General features: G+C 31.9%; 5 protein-coding genes across 5 annotated transcripts in view; 2 read left to right on the top strand and 3 right to left on the bottom strand.

Moving 5' to 3' along the window:
* Positions 1 to 1,828: 1,828 nt before the first annotated feature.
* Positions 1,829 to 19,164, bottom strand: LOC143202186 (uncharacterized). The gene is made up of 8 exons (XM_076413486.1): positions 19,006 to 19,164; positions 18,756 to 18,883; positions 5,203 to 5,434; positions 4,863 to 5,081; positions 4,575 to 4,813; positions 4,113 to 4,360; positions 3,947 to 4,060; positions 1,829 to 3,126 (listed from the first exon to the last, which is right to left on the bottom strand). Exons 1-8 carry the CDS (start codon positions 19,085 to 19,087, stop codon positions 1,944 to 1,946), a joined length of 2,445 nt encoding a protein of 814 aa, XP_076269601.1. The 5' UTR covers positions 19,088 to 19,164; the 3' UTR covers positions 1,829 to 1,943.
* Positions 14,911 to 18,678, top strand: LOC143203123 (uncharacterized). The gene is made up of 7 exons (XM_076415261.1): positions 14,911 to 15,363; positions 15,995 to 16,318; positions 16,372 to 16,545; positions 16,607 to 16,979; positions 17,028 to 17,205; positions 17,258 to 17,501; positions 17,557 to 18,678. The coding sequence occupies exons 1-7, from the start codon at positions 15,238 to 15,240 to the stop codon at positions 18,544 to 18,546; spliced, it is 2,409 nt and encodes an 802-aa protein (XP_076271376.1). The 5' UTR covers positions 14,911 to 15,237; the 3' UTR covers positions 18,547 to 18,678.
* Positions 19,165 to 19,586: 422 nt separating the features above from the next.
* LOC143202188 (protein FAM32A-like) lies at positions 19,587 to 20,285 on the top strand. The gene is made up of 2 exons (XM_076413488.1): positions 19,587 to 20,018; positions 20,082 to 20,285. Exons 1-2 carry the CDS (start codon positions 19,800 to 19,802, stop codon positions 20,202 to 20,204), a joined length of 342 nt encoding a protein of 113 aa, XP_076269603.1. The 5' UTR covers positions 19,587 to 19,799; the 3' UTR covers positions 20,205 to 20,285.
* On the bottom strand, positions 20,126 to 21,546 carry Alg2 (alpha-1,3/1,6-mannosyltransferase Alg2). The gene has a single exon (XM_076413487.1). It carries the CDS (start codon positions 21,544 to 21,546, stop codon positions 20,287 to 20,289), a length of 1,260 nt encoding a protein of 419 aa, XP_076269602.1. The 3' UTR covers positions 20,126 to 20,286.
* Positions 21,547 to 21,892: 346 nt separating this feature from the next.
* The window catches only part of sfl (N-deacetylase and N-sulfotransferase sfl), a 71,745-nt gene continuing 68,063 nt past the window's right edge, over positions 21,893 to 25,574 (bottom strand). The window contains exon 13 of the mRNA XM_076413485.1: positions 21,893 to 24,371. Within this exon, the coding sequence (XP_076269600.1) occupies positions 24,134 to 24,371 (238 nt within the window). The 3' untranslated portion in view covers positions 21,893 to 24,133. The remainder of the gene's footprint in view (positions 24,372 to 25,574) is intronic.

Genomic DNA, 25,574 nt, shown 5'->3' with positions numbered 1-25,574 from the left:
TTCATCTGTTTCCTTTGTTAAACTCGGTAATGTGATCATATCATTCCATTTGGTCGTTAATGTATCTTAGCCTTAGATATATAAAATGATAGACAATACAGAGGAGTATAATTTAAAATGTAATATTAATAGCTAGTTAACTTTGAAATAGTTAAATAAACATAGATTCATTCCGATTTAAATAAAAATAAATATACTTATTTTCACTGTTTACTATTTAAGATATGGGCATTTCAAAGGGGAAGGATACCTACCACCTGAGAGAATGCGTTTCCGCCTTTAAAATATGCTTATAGAACTATGTATTGAGAACACCATAACAATGGAAATACTATATCCAGTTATACTTCCAACCCGCAAAATGTCGAAAAGAAGAACAAAATACTGACAGAACATCCAACGCTACCTATGTTTGAATCCAACATGGAAATTAAATTTTATATTGCTTATACAACTGGATATAATTATATCGAAAAAATCTATATAACATCAACAACTTTCATTATAGCACATACTATTTAAATATACCGAGTAAAATGGGTGGTTATTTCACGAAAAGTAGGATATATTTAAGAAAAACTCCGATCTAATAATAGTACTTACGTCTTAATTTCCTCTATCATTAATGAATAGTACAGCTTAGATGTAAAATATGCATACATCAACATTTGCTAAAAAATCTAACTATACTTTAGACTTCCAAATTTATATTAAATGTACATCGAGCTACCTACGAATCTGTTTTTATCTAACTATTTAACTGGTTAAATTTTGAATATAAAATATTTTTATTTTTGTTTAACCCTTCAAGAGAAATGAACGGGTAACATAAACATTGTTATGAAAAGCACACTATACACTTAAAAAAACAAAACATATTTAAACGAGCACTTAGTTCAACTAAAATATAATATCAGATTGGCAAGAAAGTAATTTTGATCTAATGTTTCAAAACTGAATTCAATACACAAAATCTGACACATGTCAATAGGAAAAACGAATAACTATTCTGAAACATTACAGCGCCACGTCCGGGTAACAACAACTATTTTCTTGCATATCCAAGGATTACCACGATTTTGGATTTTATGTAATTAAAATGTTTAACGTTACCGGAACAAGAACTGTGAATTGAAGCTATGTATCGACTGTCTAGTATAATTCAGGAAATTCATCACAAGATACCCGTGCTAAATTTCCTTGCAATCTTATATTTATGATAAAAGCATTATATTATTAAGATTAGAAGCAATTAAATTACTGAATAATTGAATGTACGAAGCTAATAAATGTTGTTTCGTTATTTCAATACATGAAACTAAAAAGTAACGTTTTTCTTATCTCGACCCATCTTAAAAATAATAAATCAGTGTTTTAGTAATATTATCGCAATTTTTTTGTTAGAAAACACATCAATATCATATCGAAAAAGGCAGTCTTTGCTAGTTTCAATATATGTCTCATCTAATCATCCTGTACAACTTCACCATCTTACGGTATATCTACAAGTTTTGATAAATATCCTTCTAGATTTCAAAATATATCTTTTAAATATCACATCAATAATGATAATTCCGATAATATATATAATAGTTGTACATCGATACTGTATACAGTAAATGAATAACCAGCAACAAATGTAACCAGCCTTCTGGATGTTATGTACAAATAATTATTAATCTCAACTAAAGGCATACATATACGAAACATACTGATCCTATTACCTTCATGGCACTCTACATGTTTACGTTTAAAATGAGCCGAGAAATCTTCGAACGTAAAAATCATGTTTTACTATAAAATCCATACAAAAGCAACGTTAATAATACCTATCATACTACTATTGTATAATCTAATCTTGACAGTTATGTCTTAATTTTAATTTATAAAATTCATTAGCGTTATATGTGCGCAGATAAGCTTCAGTGCGTCATGCCATCAACCTATACTGGTGTACCGAAATCAGGATCGCCAACACCATCAACGTTAATTGAATTGGCATTATAAACGTACCTAGCTAAGAGTTTCTCTCTCCTCTGATCGTTTTCGACTGTGTCGCTTAATTCTTCGTTGGGACAAAGCCTCAAAGCCTTACTCACTCTGAGATTTTGCCCGTGAAGAGAGAAGTATTTTTTGGATGGGCCGAGAGATGGCTTCAAGGGTTTGACCGGTGGGGTGGTATCGATTTGACTCTTTAAAAATATATCAGTCAGTATGTTATGAATGTTTTCTTCGAACTGGGGACTCGTATCGGGACAAGGTACGTTATTCTTAGTCGGCTTAGGTCGCTCTGCACAATCGGGCTTTACCAGTATTACCGATGACGTATCACCGGTTAAAACAGATGGTTTCTCCAGCGAATGTAGTGGCGTTTCATCGCCGATTTCACTAGCCGTAGTTGATATATCCGAATACCCGTCGTTCTTACTGAAAATACTCTGCAGCGTCTTCACGCCGAAGTATTTCTTCTTGACCTTCTTCTGTTTTTTGTAATTCCTATTCGTCTTATGCACCGGGGAACTGCTACAGCTCTCGTCGGAGTTCAGCAAGCTCTGGTCGCTTTTCGCGTCCGAAAGAGACTCGTTGGACACGTACAGCGAGGGTTTCGACGTGAAGTCGTTGATCTTCTCGATTTCGATCACGTTACTGTCGTAGCTGAACGACGGGTTGCCCTTTATCGTGTCCGTTTGCAGGTTTTTGGGCGACTGGGAGTCGTTGGAGGCGACATCGGTCGATAGAACCTCCGAATCCATGTACACGTCGGTGCTGGTCTGCATAGGGGAAGACAAGTTATCCGATATCAAGGAGTTGGCGGAACAGTTGAAATTGCTCTCGAGGGTGGCGAACATGTCAACCTTCTTGAACTCTCCCAACTTAATGATGTTATTCGTCGCGTTATCCAACAGGACAAGTTCGCTGGTGTCGACGTTGGCTAGGTTGTCGTTAAACTTGGTAATGTTATCGGGCAGCGTGTTATTATTAGAATTGTGCAATTGCAGGGTTTCGTTAATAGTGTCCTCTTCCTTCGCTTGTTCCTTGTAAGTGATATTGCCGTTATCGGTGAGATCTAAAACGCTCGTAGTTCTTAAATTCTCGCTACTGTTTCTAAGACTAGACTGAGACAACCTGGAATATTCAACAGTGTTAGAAATACAATACAACAGGTGTAATAATGACACAAAACAAACCTAGGGAAAAAAAACTAAAAACAAAATATAAAGCGTCAAGTCATTTTATTTTAACCATTTTTATCTTACAACAAAAAGTCTTAACAGAAACATAAGTTAAAAACTAAAATTATAAAATAAAATTTAGGAATTTTCACGAAAACATACATATATAAAGGTAATAACTTAAGGATACAGAAATAATGTTTATATCACAACATGCTTTGATAACATAACGTAACCATGCAGTCTAATACTTAAATGTTGCAGGAAATTGTTTCTTACGTATTAAACTGGTTAAAGGGTTATACATAGGAAACTTTAACACTGCTTGCTTAGATACCAAAATTATAAGAAATCCATTGTAACAACTAAATAGTTTTTGTACAATACTCAAACAGTACCAGTACCACTAAAAATGGAATGCTTTCTTCAAAACAAGAGTGAAACTTTGTAAAATCGAATATCTACAAGAAGGTACACAGATTAATCTGTCTTCAACTTCTGGCATTTTTCATTATAATGCTTACTTTAAAACAAAGCAGGAACTTGTTAACATTGAATAACTACTCGAAGATAGGCATAAATGATAATTTATCATTAATAATTTTTAAGAGGTTCAGAAACCTCAGGCTTGTCGTTTTGAACGTTGCCATTCTTATGAATTTTTGACTAGATTAATAGATTTTTCATCGACTTGGTCATCGATAAATTAAAATTTTTAAAAAAACCAAACAAAATTAAGAGCTGCTTAGTATGTCCCTTAACATAACTCTCACCTGCTAACTGAGCTGGACTCGGGAGTTCTGGGGGCGGTCGGTGTATTAACTATTTCCTGCGACCCTTTCAACAAACACGAGCTATTTGACTCGCACACTTCTTCATTGAAAAATCTAGTGGAATTCAGTTAGAATATTCGATATATAAAGGAGGTGTTACGTGTACCTGAAATTCAATCCGTCCTCTTCCAAAGAGTTATCGCTGTCGTCAGCTGCGATGTACTGGACTTGAAGGACACAATCGCCGCTCTGCTGCTGCAGGATCGAAACGGCCTCTTTATGCGATGCGTTTCTTAAATCTATGTCGTTAACGAATAAGATGGCGTCTCCTATGTATAACTGTTCTGACATGGCAGCTGGTCCGTTGGGTTCCAGTTCAGAAATTAGTATGGGTACTCCGTGTTCTCTACCACCCTAAAAAATGCGTCAGTGTCAGTTTCGTGTGTATTTCTGTTTTTTTGATAACATCTTTATTAACAGGTCAAATGAAAAGTCTCCGGCCTGACACATAGATGGCGGTACTAAAATTAAATTCTTGTGTTTTTTAGTTAGCCCTAACACTTAAAAGATGCGTAATTAATCGAAGAATTTTGTTTTGACAACGATTTTTCTGTAATGGCAATCTTACCGTTATACTGATGCCAAGTCCTTGTTCGGGCTTTCGTTTTACCACGACAACACGGATGTCCCCAAAATGACCGGTACCACCATTGACGTCTATTGGCGGTTTGGGGCATTTGTCCTGGTTGTTATTCAAAGAGCTATTTCGTCTGCAGGCTCTTACAACAGTCTTATGTCGTTGAAGTAGTATCTCAGATTCCAATTGGCTCCATAATTTATCTCTAATCTCCCCGCGCATTTCCTTTCCTAAAATGTTTAATTTCGAAACGGTTAAAGTAAAAAAAAACATATTTACCCAAAAGTTGTAACTGTTGAATTCTCCCCGCAAGTTCCTTATCTAAGTACTTGGCCGCCAGCTTGGCTCCGTATACTTCCGCTGTGAGAGCTAATATATCATTTCTAAGAGCGGTATTTTCTGACAACAACTGGGCATTTTCAATTTTCGTCTGGATGGGTTCGAGCAGAGTCGGACTGAATTTCAGTTCGGGATCCTTATCTTTCGCATCGGTGCTCACTGAAAGGCACGAGCTCGTTTATTGTATGTCCGAGACCTTTCGGAAAATAATTACCGTCGACTTTTGACGGTTTTTACTGAACATTTTAACATTATTCCATAGATTGACTGCTATACTTACTGCTTCTCCGGATACGCAGCGGGCTCTGTCTGATTTCGGCCTCCAGCCTCTTCTTAATCGCGTTTACATCGGGTTTAAAGAATTGATCGGCTTTTTTGTTGCCTAAACTGTCGGGCAGCTGCGATAACTGTGACGAATGCAGCTGGAGAAGCAGGTTGTGCAGTTCGTTTTCGAGTAGTTCCTTTTTAGCTTTGGAGTCTACCAATTCGGCACGCAAGTGAATTAATTCAGCCTAGAATAGACAATAAATAATCACTAAATCATGTTGGCATGAAATTAAATACAGTTTTGTCATTTTATTCAAACAATTCTAGTTGATTTCGATCTAGGATTGTTCAACGAGCTCTTAGAACCCAAAAGGTGACGCGCGTAGCATCTAGATCTATTTTTTTGTAAAAAAAAATTGAAAAAAATTGAGCTACGATATATTTAAAGGAATTAACAGCGGACGAGAATATAAAACTTTGTTTCATGTTGCATATAGTGTACATCTACATCGTTTAGAATCTCTATTATATCACGATATTTAATCCATCCAATATTCAACAACATATGGATAATAACAAAAACTGGTGTTCGATGTTCAAATAATAGTGTGTCATATGTTCAATTTACATTCTTTTTTAAGAAAATTTTACAGCATTGTTTACAGTAAGGAGACCGTAAAAACATCGATAGTTTTTAAATAGAGTATCAAACTTTGAATTTCCCTTGTTCCAGAATAAAGTGTTGCGAGTCATCGCCGATGTCTCATATTACGTGCCCAACAAACTGATTCAGCGCGATACTTACTGAAGTGATCTACTGGATGTCAGGATAGTTATATTATATAACTAAAATCATATAATAATACTTATTGCCCACGAGCAGATTGTTGATGTTCTAAGAGATTAGTTAAAAAAAATATTCTTCACCGGTTGTCAAATTTTTTTAAAGAAAATATCGATATTAAAAACTAGACTTTTTTGGGATTTCGTTTTCGTATATTTTTATAACAATCATCTTACTCTTTACCTGACAAACCCGCTATTCCGCTGCTACCTGCGATATCAAAATTATTGGAGAGACTACTATTCAAACATATTAAATCATTTATAGAAATACCAAATTTCCAGTTTGGACTTCGAAATCACAACTCGATAATCGACCAAGTGCATAGAGTAACCGCGGTTGTTGAAAAGCCGCTCAAAGAAAAGAAATACTGCTGGAATCATATCTTTTCGAAAGAAAATTTAGAGTCTCGCATGAAGGGGCATTCTTAACACTTAAACCTATTTCGGTTGAAGCTTCACGGGATAGTGTCTTGGGACCACTCCTGCATCTGCTCTATACTGCTGATATCCCAACAACAAAAGAAACAGTACTTATAATATTTGCCGACGACACAGTTATCATGATAAAAGATGTATCTTTGTTTAAGGCTGTAGAAAAAATACAAGTGGAGGTCAACAAGATCTATAAATGGATTAGAAACTGGAAAATACAGCTTAATAGCTCCAAAGCTGTCCATGCTAATTTTGCGCTGCAGTGAAATGACAAAAACTTAATTATATCACTTGGCGGATGCCCGACGATTCCTCAAGCATAATCAGCTAAATACCTTAGAACGCATCTCAATGGTAGGTTACATTGGAAATATCATGTTAGACAAAAAGCAGAGCAGACTAGACTCGAAGTCAAGCAACTGTACTGGCTAGTCGGAAGATGCCCTCAACTTTTCTTCAGATCCTGTGTCTGTTGTAACATTGATGTTTGATGTCTTTTATTTATCAGCATAAGATCTATTTATTCTCTTTTCCGCACCAAAAGATGACTACTACAAAATGAAAATTTCCCCTCGAACCAACAAATATGAAAAAATTGAGATCGTAAAAATGTGATAAGCACATGCCTAAACAATACAATAACTGAGATATAATGTGGAAGATTAATATTCTTAGGCAAACATTTAAGAGAAAAAAATAATCGATTCATATGGGGAGATAAAAGATTTTATTCATATTCCAGCAATTGCTCTGTTGGAAAACCCACTTTACAATGTTTAAGACATCAGTGCTTTAAAACCATTAACTTTTTTACGTTGTGCAATTTAATCCTTTAACACCGAAAACAAGAAAACAGTATAAGATAACATTAATAGGTTAATAAAAATATTGTTTTTATTCATGGCGGTAATAATAAATCACTTTTTGTTAGTCTTTAATACACCGCCACGAACAGACGAGAGGAAAAAAATCTCTCGCCAAATGGGTGTTGCTTAATGGACACTTACTGGTTACTCGAACATAAAAAGTTCGCAATTAATGCTGGCCGAAAATTTAGCGTGGTTACAAACGAAAAACAGACGTCCTAAATTGCTTTTTAATGGGCAATACAAGCATACATGTAAACCCGCCGAAAGAATGCGCTAAAACGAAATATGGTAATTTTTCCAACTTGCATTTTTCGATCATCATTAATTCACTCAATAAATCTGACCGTCTCGAACCGATTTATCTACATTAGTTCAACAATGTGAGATCGATAGGGAACACATTTTTTTAAAGTGAACCTACTTCACATAATATATACGAAGCTCACTAAAAAGTTTAAAATAATCAATCAAGATGTTCAAAAATCAAAAATTTTTAAAATAAAATAAAAAAAAGCGCCAGCTTGGTGGCGCTGTGGTAAAGGCGATGGGACGGTCCTCCTACTATTGCGATAGCCACGGGTTCGAATCCTACTGAGGCATGACCGTAAATTTATGTTTGTAATTGTTTAATATTTGTGAGTGATCTAGGCAAGAGTACAAAGTCCGATAAGGAAAATGATCCCAGTCACGCCAGTAACCAGGCTGGGTAAGACCGGATGTCTTCTGGGATGATTTCTAAAGTTGGTCACTCGCCTGTCGGTAGGCTTAATGCCGAGGACCGTGGTTCGGAGCCCACGTTAAACTTTAGGCCCAGTCCAGATAAATCCACAATTGGTAAAAGAAGACTTTAAAATATAACAAAAAAAAGTATATAACAATCGTTGGATAACTAAATAAAAATAAATAAAAACCTTATTTCGTATTTAACCTTAACACGTATTTTATATTCCACTATATACACACAATTTAGCTTAATACCTACCTAATCCCATTTATCTACGGTACGAGCAATAAATTAGATTTGTTTTATTAATAATTTAATTTTGTGTATATGACACAAAATTATATTATTATTTTTCTATTGTTTGGGCTCGGCACCGACTATAAAGTGATCAATTGGTAGTAGTTAAATTAATATTGCACTTAAATAAATAGGTTTAAGTTAAATTGTGTGTATATAGTAAAATATAATTTACGATACGTTAGATATTTACTCAATAAATTACAACGGATAGGCCAAGTAAAGGTGTCGATATTTTCCGTATGATGAAAAATAGGAATAAACAAACAATTATTGAAAATAAGGAACATTTTAGGCCCCGTGGTCCGTTACCTTCTAACCAAACTAGAACAACAAAAATTCGTTGCCCTCGCCAGGAATCGAACTCGTGACATCTGCGCGTAAGCTGTATTATCTCACCACTACACCATAGGGGCAGTTGCCTGCAATGTTTCTATGGCTTCCCATATGATATGGTTAGTGCTTAAAAAGCAAACTGAACGGCCTTGGTAAACAAATCCTTACTAAAAACTACTCAAAAATCTCTGAAGGGTATAGCGGTCGGTATAACGTCCCTGCTTTCATCATAAGCTGACCTAAAGTTTAAAGTATACAATTAGTTGTCTGTATACCCACATAATATTTAAATAAATATCCTCTAACTCCTAACAGTTTTAACGATAACATTATAGACAAACAGCTGATTATTTTAGATTAAAAAAAATATGTGAAAACATTGTACGTGCCTTTGAAATTCGAGGGTTTCCCTCGATTTCCCCGGATTCCACCATCAGGTCCTGATTTCGTTTCAATGGGACCACCTCGGAAGTGCACTCTTTCGAATAATAAAAAAAGAATTTTGAAAATCGGTCCATAATTGACGGAGAAGTCGATGATCATACATAAAAAAATAAACAGTCGAACATAGAACCTCCTCCTCTTTTGACTTCGGTTAAAAAAACGAACATTCATCTCAAATAAGAAATTAATTTTAGTTAATATGAACCATCGCCTTCACCATAGAACTTTTTTAATAGTAAAAAAACAATACGTACTATTTATATTTGAAATAATTAATTCCTTTTGAAGAACGTAGAAACCCACAATTTATAATAGGTAGGAAGAACCGACTGGTATTAATTGGTGGTTAACGAACGTGACTTGGAAATTACACAAGAAAAACACTATCCTTATTAGGTTCCTATTACATATCATCTTGTTAATATAGATACATCCAGTTAATCTCACTGGTATAGTGTATATATTTCATATTCAACTATAATTATTCGTTTTTTAACTACATTGGGATGGAGCACAAAAAAAGAACAAAGAAAATAGTAGTTATTTAAAATTTGATAATTTAGAAACTTCTCCCCGTTTCTCGCTAGCTGAAATAAGCTCCGAGGTTGATTACGGGCATGATTGGATTACCCTAGAATGCATTTTGTATAATTGGATGGTTTTCAATTAATTTATAATAAAATCCTTGAAATTTACCGGGAGTATTTGGTAATTATGATGTCCTCAAAGATTACTTCTATTAATTAGGCGTACAAAGATAATTTTCCTGTTTTTTGTGCCATTGATAAAACTCCACCAATTACCCAATTCTAAATTTCGTGTTTACATTCGACGGTTTTATCGTTAAAAAGTTATATCCATCCATCTCCGTAATAGATTACGCATTATTGCGATTACTACCACAACTACCCGAACCTTTACCGATTCAATGCAAACACTATAAATATAAAGCCAATCTTCTTAATGGGCTATCCGTAAATATCATCAAAAATATTTCGTTAAAATTACTACTCGGGGCCTGGTTAAATATTCTTATCTGACTACTTGCTTTCAAAATAATTCAGTAAAATTACAGCCGAACAGTTTTGATAGCGAACTGTAATCAGCAATTAAATGTAATTACATTTTATCGCATTGTAAATGCCAGAGTAAGATTGTGTCGTGTAAAGTATTTTTATTCACAAGTAGATGAAATGTATATGGTGTCTGAAAGATGGAAAGTTTAAAAAAAATAGATAACTTGAAATTCATTGGGTCGTCATACATTTTTATAATGATACTTTTAAGGGAGTATTCTCTAGCCTAGAAATACCGATTTTCATATCATGTCAACCGTTTCGAAAAAACTACGTCACTACGTCACTAAAACATCTACATCTCCAAAAATAATTAAAATTTTGAAAAAACGTCATATTTTAAAAATTTTAAGAATATGAAAAATCGAGTTTTTCAAATTTCTACACTAGAATACCCACCTAGAAGCCATGTTCATTAAACATTAACAAATTATCATGATATCAAACCAAACTGTGGAAATTCATGGTTTAAATCCATTTTAAATTCATTTAAAAAATTGGCACTCTGTATTTGCCACAATAACTTGTGAGACAAAACACATTCAAGGATATTGTGATCAAATAAAAATAATACATACTAAATGAAATAATTGCACTTTCACAGAATTCTGCGGACATTTGGCAACACCCTAAATAGAATTTTATGGCCTGATTTGTTTACACGCATCCGTCATCTCTTTTTAATTATAGTGAAGTGATAAAGAAAAATTCACTCCAGATTTAAAACGAATTTTAAATTTAACAAACTGGAATTGGCAATATATTCGACCAGATCTATGACAGGCATTGACCGTTTTATTAGACGGGCTATAAACGATGAAAAGAACTTTGATCTAAGCTCAAGTATCAACTAACTTAATTGTTAAGGAAATGGTAGCTGAAAATCCAAAATTAAGAAAAAAATTACATCAAAATAGAAGGCCCGAAAATAAAGATAATATTAAAAGTCAAATATCGATGTCAATGTGTATAGCTATCATATTTGCACAGCCCACTTATAAGAAACCTCAAATCAAATGAAAAAGAACATATGCAAAATTTGCGATCAGTGACAGCTAAATACATCAATCCAAATGAACCACAATTTTTAGCCAGTGGAAAACAAATAATAATAATGTTATTAATATATTTTAAAAAAGCAATACATAGTAATCAAAAGCCTTTTTTCATTCATTCCCGGAACTGGATATACTTATTGGAACTATAAATCTCTGTCGTCTCTATAAATACAAATTTACGGATTACACTGTGGTATGTGAAGAATTCCAGAAAGTACAATAGAAATCTATAGCTCTAAATTTACGTGGGAATTTACAGATAACACGTCTGAGAAAACTAATTATCAATGAACAAATATTGACGTGAATTGATAATAGCGCTGTTATGTTTAATAGTATAACAATTCTCTGTCATAGCACAAAAGGAATGTTACCCTAAGTTAAGTACCTAAACAAATACTTAGAAATAACGTGCAAGCCTAGAAGACTAAATAAAAGTCTTAATTAAGTTTGACATACCACCTGTCGTCCTAAATAATACCAATTGAAATATTTCTTAAAGGATTAACAGGAAGACGTTTCTGAATCTCAGGTTTATTGGTGACTGATTTAAGTAAAAATACTGAGCAATCTTAAATATATAATAGATGTACTATAATGTTAAAATAAATTATATTTGATATAATTGTTGCATGTCACAGACAAATTGAACTAAAACTCGGAGTTGATGCGGCAATTAGGTTAATTTGTGAAATGAATTTAATTTAATCTATTTTTTAAAATTCTTCGAATGCACGTATAATTTGCAAGAACTGACAACATTGCAAATTCAAATCCTCGTGGGCATTCTCCAGAATTAGACTGTGTTTTATCAACCTATGGCTGCGAAAAGTCAGATATGCGTTCGGTCTTAAACTAGTCGTTCGATGTGATTTATCGACCTTTGGTTTAATTCCAATTCCTAGCAGATGCGGCAATAAATTCGCATTAGGGAAACGAACGTATTGTGGCAAATTTGTTATTTTTTAATTAAGGAATCGAATATTTGCCGATTCAATTTGTCGTCGCTATCAAAAGCAGAAAAACCGACTGCTAACTCGCGGCAATATTGCCTTAATATGAATGATTTAGAAGGGGATTAATTAATACCCCATTCTAAAATTAAAATGGCCAGTTCCAGCAGGAAAAATTATTTTTCTTTTAATCCAAATAATTATCTTGTAAAGCAGATGAAGTTGGATTGTAATATACGGTACTAGTTCCGTTTACTTCAGATATTTTCTTAATTTTAGTACTAGTGATCGTCCAATGGTTGAAGTCCGTTCGTATTCATTAGGTTTTGTTTTTTTTTTGTAAAATAGTACCAATTAGACGTTAGCTTATGCAATTTACGTAAAATTCCGGAAATACCTATCAAATTAATAATTAATAAAACTGAAATAATCATTTAATTAATTAAACATAATTTTGTTTTTTTATCCTAAATGAATATATATAAAATTTCTAACACTAGTTCTAACTGTCTGATGCGTTCGAACATGTAATCAAAACATCCTACAAAAGTCGCCTGGTTGTCCAACGCCTACAAAAAATGATAATTACAGGTTATAAACCAGCAAACGTTGCCTTGGCGCTTTGCTTGTATTGCTAAATTTCAAAAACAACTAAGGAAACTATGAAGAAATACATTGCCATCAAAATGACTTGACAAGGAAACATTGCAACGAACGAAACAAGAACTAAACGTAAAATATTACTTGGCAATTGTTAAATATATTGAGGCCTCCAGAGGATACCACTACATTAAAAACGCCCCTAGAACTTTACCTCATAGGTGTAGTGGAAACGACTTCAATTTGTTAATGTTATATTTGATAACAATATTTTTGTCTCATTATTTTATTTGGATTAGAATTTTGTTATGTATCAAAGCCAAAATGAACTAAATTCAAAGTTAAAGCGGCAACATTGTGACATTTTGACGTTATAAATTTAAGTGAAGTGAGTTCACTGTTTTATTAAACAGGCTAAAAGTCTATCCAGTAAAATAGTCACTGCACGTCATCGAAATTTGTGAGGTCAGCACGTTGCTATATTGCCGCATTAACTTACAATTTCGGCTTGCAATGTTTGTCGGTTTGTAACCTCTCATTTATCACTGATGTTTTGAATAATCCTGTAGATATTTGACAAAGTCGACAAGTATCAACACAAATTGAATTTTATACTCATTCAGTTACATGTTCCGACGCTTCAGACATCATTCTATATTTTTAGCTAGAGTTAAAAAAGGAGCTTAAAACAATTTTTACATTTTTACAAACTCCACTCAAAGAAAAATATCCATATTTTTAATAAACCTTTAATATCAAGTACCAAAGAATTTAATTTTAAAGGTTTATCAAAAATAGTTTCCTGTTTTTGGAAAAATTGTTTGGCATATATATCGGCCAAAAATATCGATATTTTTTCATAAGAATAATTTTCTATAATGTATAAGATTCTTTTCAAAATATGTATTTTGTAAGTTTACATTCTTAATATCTACGTAAGGGTTTTGTTTGATCAAACAATATGTGCGTATCATATAAATAAACTTCGAAAGATAAAACGCTATTCAAAATATCAATTTTTACTAATATCTGGCAACACCGAACTATCAATAAAATTTGCCATCACGAAACTGTCATTGACGAAAAGCTGTAAGTAATGCCCAATAAAGCTGATGAAGTTAAAATACAGTCAAGAAACTCGCTTAATTAAGTTGAATACTGGTCGTATTTTACAGACAACATTTATTTAAAAACATAATATGTTTAAGGCTAATACACAACGTCCATTTATAGAAACAAAATCACAGAACGTATGTTGGACGTTTTGAACATGCAAAAGCTTCAACACGTTCGACAAACACGCAGCTGTTCGTGATAAAAACCTAAAGAACAACAATTCAACCGTTCCTAACAACTGGAACACACCAACGGTACAAACTGGTACATCGTGAATGTGATAGCGGCCTGCACCTGCACGTTTGTCGTCCATTTCAACTGGGACAAAATTATTATTGTCACATGGTCACGCTTTCAATATAAAATTCTTATAATTTTTATCAGTTAAATGTACCGCATATAACAAAGCTTGACAAATAAACACGAAATATGACTTGCTCAAATATAATAACCTGTCTAGCTTCGGTATCGGCGCTCTTGCACTGAAGATGCATTCTTTGTCGAAACATATGCTAGTTTTAGTCAATAAATGCGGTTCCGATCCGAGAACCAATAGTTCAAGTGCTCAATGCTGTCGGAGCTAACCATTGACAGATAAAAATATAGAAGAATGTAAACTATTAAATTAAAAGTACATTGTGCCGAAATGTTTAGTTAAAGCTTTAATGTTTAGTTTTAGCAAAAGCTTAAAACGAAAAACATTGTAAAAGTTATACATGACATTTTGAAAAAAAATAGTCCAACACATAATATTTTGCCAATATCACAATATGAATATAAATTTAAAAATATATAAACATTAAATTATATATGATTCATATAAAAAATTAGTGGTAGCTCCACTACATAATCTATCAAAACTAACGATGGAACTAGTGACTGAGCCACCATTTCATCTTGTGAAAGAAATATCATAATTACGTCAAAACAATTAGTAGACTGATGACAACGTTTCAGAGCTGAACCCTTGAAAACAGGTACGTCTCACGGAGGTTGAAAATTAACCCATTACAACGTGCTGTCGGCGCAATGCTCCGGGTACCACCCATCTGATCGGCCGGTACCAGACTTTTACTCCACCATGCCGCCTGCGGTGTGTCGTACTACACACAAATCCCATAATTACGAATTTCTGTTCCCGCTTGGGCAGTCCGCTCTGGGTTCTCACAGATGACAACTAAATTCCTTCGTCGGGCTGAAGCAACACGGTAAAGGGGAAAAACCCTATCGGATTTCTTGAAAACCGGCCAAGTGATAATAGAAAATTTTCAAATAGCGTAAATAAAATCGCCGCGCCATGAACCTAACACTAATTTTTGGACTTTACATAATCTGTTACAATTTTACATTGATTGCCACCATGCCACCAGCTGTAAGTAGTGCCGTTGTCGTTGAGAGATTTCAAGATGCTATCAGCAAACAGGTACGTTTTCTCCCAAATTATATCCAACATTAGGTTAATTCAGTTCAGTGTTGAATGGTAACAATTTAAATTAAAACGTAAAATCATTACCTCTGTTGTCATATTTTTAAAATAAAACAATCTACATACAATAGTTCCTCAATAAAATGCAAAATTTGAACGCTGAATTTGCAGAAAAATACAACTCCAAAATCATTAAGCTTTTATTAAATCATAGTCATAAATATTATTACCAAATTAATTCAATAAATGTAATTTAGGCATATATTGTTGAATTCTATGAAAAAATTGAAAATATTTGTAACAGATATTCAGTCCAATAATATTTCGCTAATATAAGTGTTGTCTCTAAATTTATTATCAATAATAAGATCTGAAACGAGAATAAATCCCTGAATAATATACTAAACCAGATTTAATAAAAATATATAGTTTATTAATAAACGAATTTATGCGGCATCTTTAATATAAGATGTGATATCCAAACGAAACAAGAATATAAAACACAGTATCTAGCACAAATACGTGCAAGTTTTCAGTTAAATAACAGAATTTAAAAAAAATAAACCGCACCTTCTTCTGTTATAAGTAATTTAATTATTCTGATACTAACTTAAAATATATATTTCAGACATTTCAGACCGTTCTGAACTCTATCGAAGAACGTCTTCGAAATTTGGACAACATTTACTCCATGCAGTTTTCGGAAACAATAAAAACGAAAATTGATCACTACCACATGAAGCTGGACACGTTGGATAAGAAACTGATACAACTTGAATCGATAATCATGCTCAATCTGGATAAAATATCTGAGAATATTAGTACGAAAAACTATCGAAATGACATCGCCAAAAATCAATTATATAGGAAGCTGGATAATATATACGACGGGTTGAGCCATAGAATATCGTATATTGATAGGAAACACGACATGGTCTTTGAGAAGTTACAAGTAAGTGTAATTATAATTCGGAAAAAAATTATTATATAAACACGAAATTTCAGAATAAAGTCGACGCGACCCACCTTAGAATCGAAAAAGTTGAGGAGACCTTGTCGCAAAGACATTCAGACATAGAGAACGAATTTACCGACACGCAAATCATTCTGGAAGAATTGAAGAATTCGATCACCAGCAACGAGGATACTATAATCAACGTAACCAACAACATACTAAACGTATGCATCTAAACACGTTATAAAACGTATTTAAACTCAATCATTCTATATTTATTTTCAGTCATCTCTAGAAAATATGGAAGTAACACGAAATATCAAGGAAATTATACAAAGTGTGCCACTGGATTTTAACACATCATTCAGTGAATCTCTACGAGAAATAAAAAATATCAGCTCCAATAACTTGAACATATCTTTAGATTCCATCAGCCAGATATCAAAAATAAAATCAGAATTAAAAAATGACTACAACAATTATGCAAATAAGGTAGCTGATATGAGTACAGATATATGGAAGAAAAATGATCTACTGCATAACAAACTCCAAGTTATTGAAAACGTTGCTAATTCAACTATAACCGAAGTACAAAATGGTATCAGATCACTTATGTTACAAATAGGTAAAATATCCGGCAAAGAACCTTTAAACAGTGGTATGTTTCAACATTTCACATTTTATTACTTCATAAACCCAAAATAAGTTTTAGCAGATAATGCGTTTGATTCGCTAAAAAGAAGCATTAACCTAAGCTTCGAAAAGATCCTGGCGAATCAAGGACTGTTTTTAGAGAGTTGTCACAGAGTTCAAATGGATGAGTCAAGAATTGAAACAGAAATCAGTTCAATGTTGGGAAAATTACTAGACATGCTGGAAAAAAAGTAAGTAAGAAATTCATAATTGAAAATGAACATACATATAATACACTTATAGAATGACCACTGTGATGAAAGACATAAAAAATTTGGAGAAAAACCTAAAAACTCATGATACCAAATTGTATAGAAATGTATATCAAGTTAGCACAAACATTGTATCTTTGTTTGAGAAAAGTATGAAACATCATGATTTTACCGAACGTGAATTGAAAGCAATAAAATTTTATATTGATGCGTTATTCACCTTCATACAGGATGTTCTGCCAAAACAGAAAGACTCCAACACAACACATATAAATGCAAGTATTTATATTAAATACCTTATCTTAATATACATGTATATATACTTTTCAGGATGCTCTTATTTCTATATCAACACAAATCAATAATCTAACTAACACAATCAAAAGCGACAGGTCTGCCTATGAAAAAGATTTCCTTGCTGCAAAGATAAATCAAACAAAACAGCACAAAATCCATGAGTTATTAATAGAATATTTGAAGAATATTACAAACCTAATATCAAATAATAAAAAAAATATGAATTTAAGCAATGTAGAATCTAAACGAAAAAATATGCCATGTTTACAAAATTACAGGCATTTAATCGATGTAAGATCTGGGGATTTAGTAGAATGCGATGATATCGATGAAACTGCACAGCAAAATTATTCTACAGAAAACCCCAAGGCCCTCAATCTCACTTACAGCAATAGAACATCTAGCACTAGTGATAATTCAACTTCAAATTTAAGTAAAACTAAAGCACAAAATTTTGTTGATGCTGACATGCAGAAAGCAATCCTGGAAGTATTTGGAAAGCCTCCTGACCTGACTGAAAATAATACCAAAACAAATTCCAAAAATGAAACAAACCTGCAACTTACTGAAACTAATAATGCTACATCAAACTTAAATAACAAGTCTACAAATGTGCTTGACAAAGAATTGCAGGAAGCAATCTTGGAAGTATTTGGAAAACCTCCAGAATCAAAAAATAATATAAACATAAAACATAACAGCAGTGACGCCATATTAAACTTAAATAATACTAGAACTACTAATGCACTTGAAGAATTGCCGAAAACAATTTTAAAACCACTTGAGAAACCCATTAAAATGAAGCAAAATATATGGAAGAGACAAAAAAATAAAACTAAAAAACAGTGCAATGATCCTAAAAAATGTGCTAAGAAAGACAGAAAACCTAAATTAGGAATTGATATTAGGTTTGATGATGAATATTACGATTATAATTTGGAGGATGAATATGAAAGTACAACAGAAACATCTACAGAAAACTATACTAGTACTACAGAACCTACTACTGAGTTACCCCAGTAAATAAGTAAATAGATTAACCTAATTATAAGTGGATTGATTTTATAATTTTCTTATATAAATGTATACTAATTACCAAAGATTGTTATTTACACTAACAAATCTATCAGACATAATTAAATTTTATTAAATAAATAATGGCGTTTTATTCAAGATAGTTCATAAATTATAAGTTGCTTTAATAGTTTTGCGACTGTTATTTATTAACTTACCTCTAATTTAGCGCTATTTTGAAATATAGTTTGGGCTTTGTGAGACAGCTGGGCAAAACATGATCCGAGAGTACACAATTTTTGACGAACATTAAAAACTACATTAGCTTCCTCAGATTCAATTTCTCCTAAAATTGAGAGAAAAACCGGTAATATAATTGTTGCAATATATGTAAGTTTTATTGTGGCATATCTAATATACAATTTCATGTGTTAATCATATTATTTTTCCGATAATGACATTCCTCACCTAGAGCTAAATCTAAGTCGACAAAAGCTTTATCAAACTCCTTTTCTAAAATATCTAACCACCTGAAACCGACACTAGCCATTTTTCTTAAATCACTTGCATTTATTTTATATTGAAAAAAATTTTTCCCAAATTGAAGTTTCTTTTGACGTTTACAAAATACAGCAGATGGTGCTGCGCCCTGGAATATTTTAGTTTCAATGCTCTATGTTTTTCAGACTATGGCAACCAGTTAATACAGTAACGAAATGTATAGTGGCCTAAACTAACTAATATTTGAGTCTAGGTAATAGTTTTATAATTATTTTATTATTGTGACCAATAGATGGCCTCCCTATTAGGAATGTGGAGAGGAATTTTGGATTATCGAAACTTTTTAAAAATGTAGATATTGTTTAGGTTTATTATTGCAACAATAAAAAAAACGTCAATGAACAGAATAAATAACTATGTTTTTAACAAGTTTACCAGATAACCAAAAGTTGTATTGTTTTTTAAAGTACATCGGTTTGTTGAAATATATCGAAAAAATCGGTAAAAAATATCGATATTTTCCGCACAGCCATACTATATTTGACATTAGTTACAATTTACAATATTTTTCTATGACAATATATAAAATGTTTGGTACATTCACGAAACATTGAGAATAATCTTTATATTTTGTGGAGCATTCAATTGACCTCAAGTCATAGTATCAACTATAACATAAAACTTAAATATTTTCGTCATTTTAAGCACAATCCCAAAACATAAAGACAGTGTTTTTATTTTGTGAGAGACATTTATTAAATATGGCTTTTGAGGATGATCCATACGCTCAAGTTGCTGTAGGGAAACTGAAACTAAAGGGAGATGGAGGAATCAAGAAAAAGAAAAAAAAGAAGGATAAACTTCTCAAACAAATAACGAAGGTGATTGAGAATAATGCAGAAGAACCTGGGGATACACAACAAACTAAAGTGTCAAAAACAAAAGCCGAACTTGCATTCTTAAAACAACAAGAAAAAATAGTAGGTCACAATCAGAATAAGTCACAAATTGTTAATAACACTGTATTTGCCTTCTCTTTCCAGCAAACACAGAGGATTTTAGAGAAAGCTTCAATGACACACAAAGAAAGAGTAGAAAAATTTAATCAACATCTTGACAACTTAACAGAACATTTCGATATTCCAAAGGTTTCATGGACAAAGTAGAATACTTTATGAGAACATGTATATGCAGGATAACAATATATTTATATAAATTTAATTAATTAATAGAAAGTATTAAAAGTAGTTACAGTTCTTTTCTTATATTATTAGTCTGATCCACAACAGCACATAGTTTCTCAAGAAAACTTTGATATGAAAACTTTTCTTCTAATCTTCTTTTTCCTCGAGTGCCCATAGCCTTGTAGTCCTGTGTCATTATTTGATACATATGTTGTGCAATACTTTCCGCAGTAGGATCACATAAATATCCAGTCACCCCATGCTCAACAGTCTCCTTAGGTCCTCCGCTGTTCATTGCAATCACAGGTTTCCCAACTAACATGGCTTCTAGTGGAACAATACCAAAGTGTTCCTTAAGTGGAGTATAAATTAATACATCACAAGAATTTAATAAGTCAATTTTAATTTGATCAGAAGGTGATTTCAGAAATATTATTTTGTCTTCCAGTTTTTTAGCCTTTGTTAAGCCTATAAGATCATCAAATGTATCCTTATTTGTTTGATTTATCGGATCATAACCACCAGCCAAAATTAAGTATATTTTTTTCCATTCTGATTCACTACATAATGACTGAAGCTTTTCCATTCCATCTATAGCAAATTCTAACCTTTTAGCAGGATGATATCTATTAATTGATAAAAAAATAAATAAGTCATCTCTATTGGAATTAATCTCAGGAACAATTTTAAATATTGGCTTTTTATCCTTAATGTTTTTTACACTTTCTTGATAAGATGCTGCAATCGTTGGGTATAATATTTGTATTGGTTTTTTAATTTCAGGAAATGTTTTTTGAAATATGCTTGCAGTATATTCACTATTAACAAGAATTATATCAGATAGCGCTGTGGCTTTCATTTCCATCCAGTCTATCGGTATACGGTACAGCTTTTTAATTTTATTTCCGGAAGGTGATGCCAGCAAATCTGGATGATGGCAATAGTAAACCACTTTTTCCTTCACTATCTTAAGAAATGGAATTGATATTGGTATCAAATCAATAAAGTAGAGATCGGCTTTATACTTATTCCTATAGAATAAAATAAAAACTATTGTTAGGTAAATCATTCTTATATAAGCACACAGAGCCTGGCATCTTCCAAATATTTTCCTAGGCAACCAATCTCCAAAAACTTCTACGGGAAATTCCTCGTTTTTTAATTCTTCGAATGCATGAGACGGATCAAAATGGTTTGTTAGGAAAAAAACATCATTGCCTTGTTGCTTTAGAGCTCCAGCTACGTCCAGCACTAATCTTTCTGCGCCTCCAATACCAAGATCCGGATGAATAAATGCAATTCTTTGTTTTCTTTTAGTTTCCATAGTACAATTAATCACAATAGAAAAAAATTAATCACAAAAGCCACGTCTATCAAAACATATATTTGAATGTAAATGTGAGGTTAGAAGATATTTTTGCAGGTAGACAACAAAACATCGAAATATGTCTATCCATTTTGTGGTACAGATATCGGCTCGGTACGAAGTTGTTTTGTAGCTGTCTTGTTTCCATAATGGGGTCTATCTAATTCCGTTATTCTGAATTTTCAAAAAATGTTGATTTTTTTTTCATAATAATTATTAGTGCTCATGATAATACTTACCGCTTTACCTACAAAGCATAACAGAAAAGATGGGAAGAAATGGGTAAAGTACAAATAGGCTGGAATGGTGGCACAAATTATTTCTATATATTTTTATTGTCCATATGTGTTGTCTTGTCAGTTAATTTCAAACATTGTCTTCGCAATTAAATTTTTGTAGTCATGTTCAGAATTTTATCTTACATCTATATTTGATTCTGGATATTAATTGATTTATATCGCTAACTATTATTACTGGATTTCTTCTATAATTTATTAAAACATAACATTGAGATTATTGGTCATTCTCATAGACATCTTCCACAGACACACAATATATCTTAATTATAAAGTACATGATAGATGCGAAATATGGGTGTCGATTTTAATTAATGTACAGTCACATGTTTACACTTAGAATGATTGAATAATTTATATAATAACAATAAATGAAATGTTGCTAATACTTTAAAATTGACAATTTCTTTATTATTAAAATAAACTTATTAGACTAATCTATCGACTAAACATTATAAATAAATAAGTTAAAACAACTAAAATGTTTAAAAAGGCAATAAACAGGTACGATTTATTAATACAACTGAAATTTACAATTAAAAATAAGAATTGAAATATTAAGGATAGGGTGTTTGGTATTATTTTTGAAAAGTCTTTAAAATATACTATATGACAAATGACTTGTGAATATATATAATTTAATCAAAATACGCTGTATTTTTATAATATCAAATCGATTTTCAAGACTGACTTAACCGATTTTATTAGCTCTTCTTCTGTCATATAGTATATAAGCTATACATAAAGGTTCTGCAATTATATAAACATTCAGTCATATGGATATGTTCCATTAAAATTAAAATAACTTAAATACAAAAAAGTATAACTACAAAATAAAATTATTTGGTAACATATTATTACTATAGCTAAAATAATTACATGTAAATTTCACATGTACAGAAAAAAAAAGAATAAGACAATTTTTCGGCGTTTTGTTACAATATTTTTAATCAGGGAAGCAGTGAATTTCATTTGTAAAGGGAAGATATATTGATGTTTGAAAATGTCATAAGCTATTTCATTAATGAAAAGCATGTATTTTCTGGAATGCATACACCAAAACTTATAAATTTGAACAATTACATAGCTACCTTCGATTAAAAATCTTAAATGTATATTGTAACCATGGCAGAGATATACAAAATGAAGCGAAGTGAATAAAATTTGAAATATCCTAAAAAATTAACGACAAGTATATTAAACAAGAAACAGAACGGCTTTTTTTAATCACCTAAGATCTACTGAACATTCAACATTTAATACACCAATTAGAGTGATTAAATTAATAGTTATTCCTTTCATTCATCGATTATCCCTTAATAAGCTCTATATTGGACGTAATGATATCATCCTATTGCACTCGTTTTAATTTCCTTATCAATAGAATACATATTACCTTATATATGTATATATATAAGTGAACTGCCTTCATTTGTTTGGAGCATTTGATCAAATAAAATATATGGAAACTTATAATTATTTCATTTTTAAGTACAAATACTGATGTTTATCACATCTATATTATACAATCAGCCCACGTTCAAAAACTAAATTTGAAGAACACTTAATCTGTAACGATGCGAGAAGATTTCTTTGAAATGACTGCTACATTATTTGTTTTATACAACCAGGTTCATTCGATTCCATTCGAAACAGAGACAAACAGGTCTTATCGCCCTAATGCTTTCAGTCTCGAATTTAAGAGTTACTCGTGTTACTTAATTTATAAAATAGGAACTATTCAATACTACGAAGCTGTCGGGGGTGATTTTCGTATTGGTAAATTTAGTTTTTGAGGCTGGTTCTTAATTAATTTGATCGGCCTAGGAAATGAGAACATCCACTGTGTCTACTAGATCGTCGTTGTGATGTGTGAATTCCTGTGAAGTGATATCGAAACGAAACCAACCACGTATAAAAATAGTTAAAAACAATCTGTAAAAAGTGACGTACGAATAAAAACTTTTTATATCCATTAAAAATAAACGTTGATATTGCTGTTCACATGATATGTAAAATCATACTTAGTGCTACCGTATTTCCATATACATATGAAGAAAGTTAATATAACTCATTAGGCCTTACCTGTTAAAGAGTATTTACATAAAATATATACAGACTATAAATCATAGCAAAAATAGAAGAAGAGCTAAGTTATTCCTAATATAATGGAAGGCGAAATATCAACTAAGGGAACGCGGATTTTAACGAATCGACAGAATTGGGTTATGAAAAACCACTTTACATAATTAACTTTCCGTTTCATTGTTGTCCGATAGGTCATCCTTGAGCCAGTTAGGAATCACCCTTATGCCTATCCTCTTGAACAGTTTTACCAAGGCCGTGTTATGACTCAAATAGTACCTTTGTAAATATTTCAATGACTTCTCTTCCATCGGTGGATATTGTCTGCCTTTGCTTCGACCTAAGCACTTTGTACTGTCCCCTTTGACCACTTGGCAATAAAATCCTTTTTTCTTGTCGAACCTTTAGTAGAACAGAAATTCATTAAATATATGTAGATATACGTCATATATAATTTAAATGAAATCGATATAATGAATGAACTATGTTCCTTCACCATTATATTAAAATTGTTGGTATTAAAAAACGTTGTGGATCTACTCGATTAGTTTTATAGTCATATGGAAGGGGTGTAAGGCTTCTGTCATGTTCATAGTGATGAACGCCATATCGATGTGTACATAAAAGTGTTCTACATTAATTAACAGTGAAAAATTGCCAATAAAAGTTCTATGGTGATAGAATTATGGATTTTACAAGAAAAGTGACAGATCATCGATCAAAATGGCACATATAACATTGACAGTGCTTGAAATTTAGGTCAAATGAACTATTAGAATTATTCAAATATAGTTCAAATCCAGTAAAACTAAATTAGTATATTTTTTTTGAACTGGTTTCAATGAAAGCAAGTTTTAAGTTTTGATATAAATTTTAATTGAAAAAAGTACCACCATTTAATTTTTTTTTTAAATATGATACACAGCTGGCAATTCAGTTTATGTTAGGCAAAAATGTGAAAACATTCAAATATATAAAATAACAATTACCCACTAAGATAATGATGATTAATCACGTTATTTTTATTAACGATAATTTCGTAATTCATCCACCATTTTATAATTATTTTGAATATTACCCAACTGAGTATTATTTACATTCCACAAATTTTTTAAAAACCTCTAATTTTAAATGAACAATTACAATTAGTCATATTAATGCCGACGATGATATTTTTTTGTGGTATATGATTAATTTAGAATAGTTACCAATGTTTAGAGATAATTTGATAAACTGGGGATTAAAACCTCAGATGCTCCGTATAGTTAAAAAACGGAGATACCTTCAAAAATGTTTGTAGCTCATTCATAATTTCAATCGAATTCGATTTCAGTTCTTCACCATTTATGGTCCAAGCATTTAATTTTTTTTAAATATGATATCAAGTTGGTAATTTATATTCAGTTAATGTTCAACAAAAATGTGAAAACACGCAAATAAATAAAATAACAATTAAACACTAAGATAATGACTAATCATGTTATTGTCATTAACGATAAGTTCATAGATCATCCATCATTTTATAATTATTTTGAACACGACCCAACTTAGTAATTATTTACACTCCACAAGTTTTTTAAAAACCTCTAATTTTAAATGAACAAT

Source organism: Rhynchophorus ferrugineus, unplaced genomic scaffold (genome assembly GCF_030347505.1).
Source record: "Rhynchophorus ferrugineus isolate W39M unplaced genomic scaffold, kcgeb_rfMv2 rfM9, whole genome shotgun sequence".
NCBI classification, from domain to species: domain Eukaryota; kingdom Metazoa; phylum Arthropoda; class Insecta; order Coleoptera; family Curculionidae; genus Rhynchophorus; species Rhynchophorus ferrugineus.
The sequence above is the reverse complement of the archived record's forward strand: the minus strand, read 5'-3'. Positions and strand labels throughout refer to the sequence as shown.

What these genes read in the sequence shown, in the direction of transcription:
- LOC143202188 (XM_076413488.1), top strand. Translation starts at nt 19,800, where the DNA reads ATGGCTTTTGAGGATGATCCATACGCTCAAGTTGCTGTAGGGAAACTG. An exon ending in TAAAACAACAAGAAAAAATA is followed by an intron (nt 20,019 to 20,081) that starts GTAGGTCACAAT and finishes TTCTCTTTCCAG; the next exon opens with CAAACACAGAGGATTTTAGA.
- LOC143203123 (XM_076415261.1), top strand. Translation starts at nt 15,238, where the DNA reads ATGAACCTAACACTAATTTTTGGACTTTACATAATCTGTTACAATTTT. An exon ending in AAGATGCTATCAGCAAACAG is followed by an intron (nt 15,364 to 15,994) that starts GTACGTTTTCTC and finishes TATATATTTCAG; the next exon opens with ACATTTCAGACCGTTCTGAA. An exon ending in CTAGACATGCTGGAAAAAAA is followed by an intron (nt 17,206 to 17,257) that starts GTAAGTAAGAAA and finishes ATACACTTATAG; the next exon opens with AATGACCACTGTGATGAAAG.
- LOC143202186 (XM_076413486.1), bottom strand. Translation starts at nt 19,087, where the DNA reads ATGGCTAGTGTCGGTTTCAGGTGGTTAGATATTTTAGAAAAGGAGTTT. An exon ending in GCTGCGTATCCGGAGAAGCA is followed by an intron (nt 5,082 to 5,202) that starts GTAAGTATAGCA and finishes CGTGCCTTTCAG; the next exon opens with TGAGCACCGATGCGAAAGAT. An exon ending in GACTTGGCATCAGTATAACG is followed by an intron (nt 4,361 to 4,574) that starts GTAAGATTGCCA and finishes CGCATTTTTTAG; the next exon opens with GGTGGTAGAGAACACGGAGT.
- Alg2 (XM_076413487.1), bottom strand. Translation starts at nt 21,546, where the DNA reads ATGGAAACTAAAAGAAAACAAAGAATTGCATTTATTCATCCGGATCTT.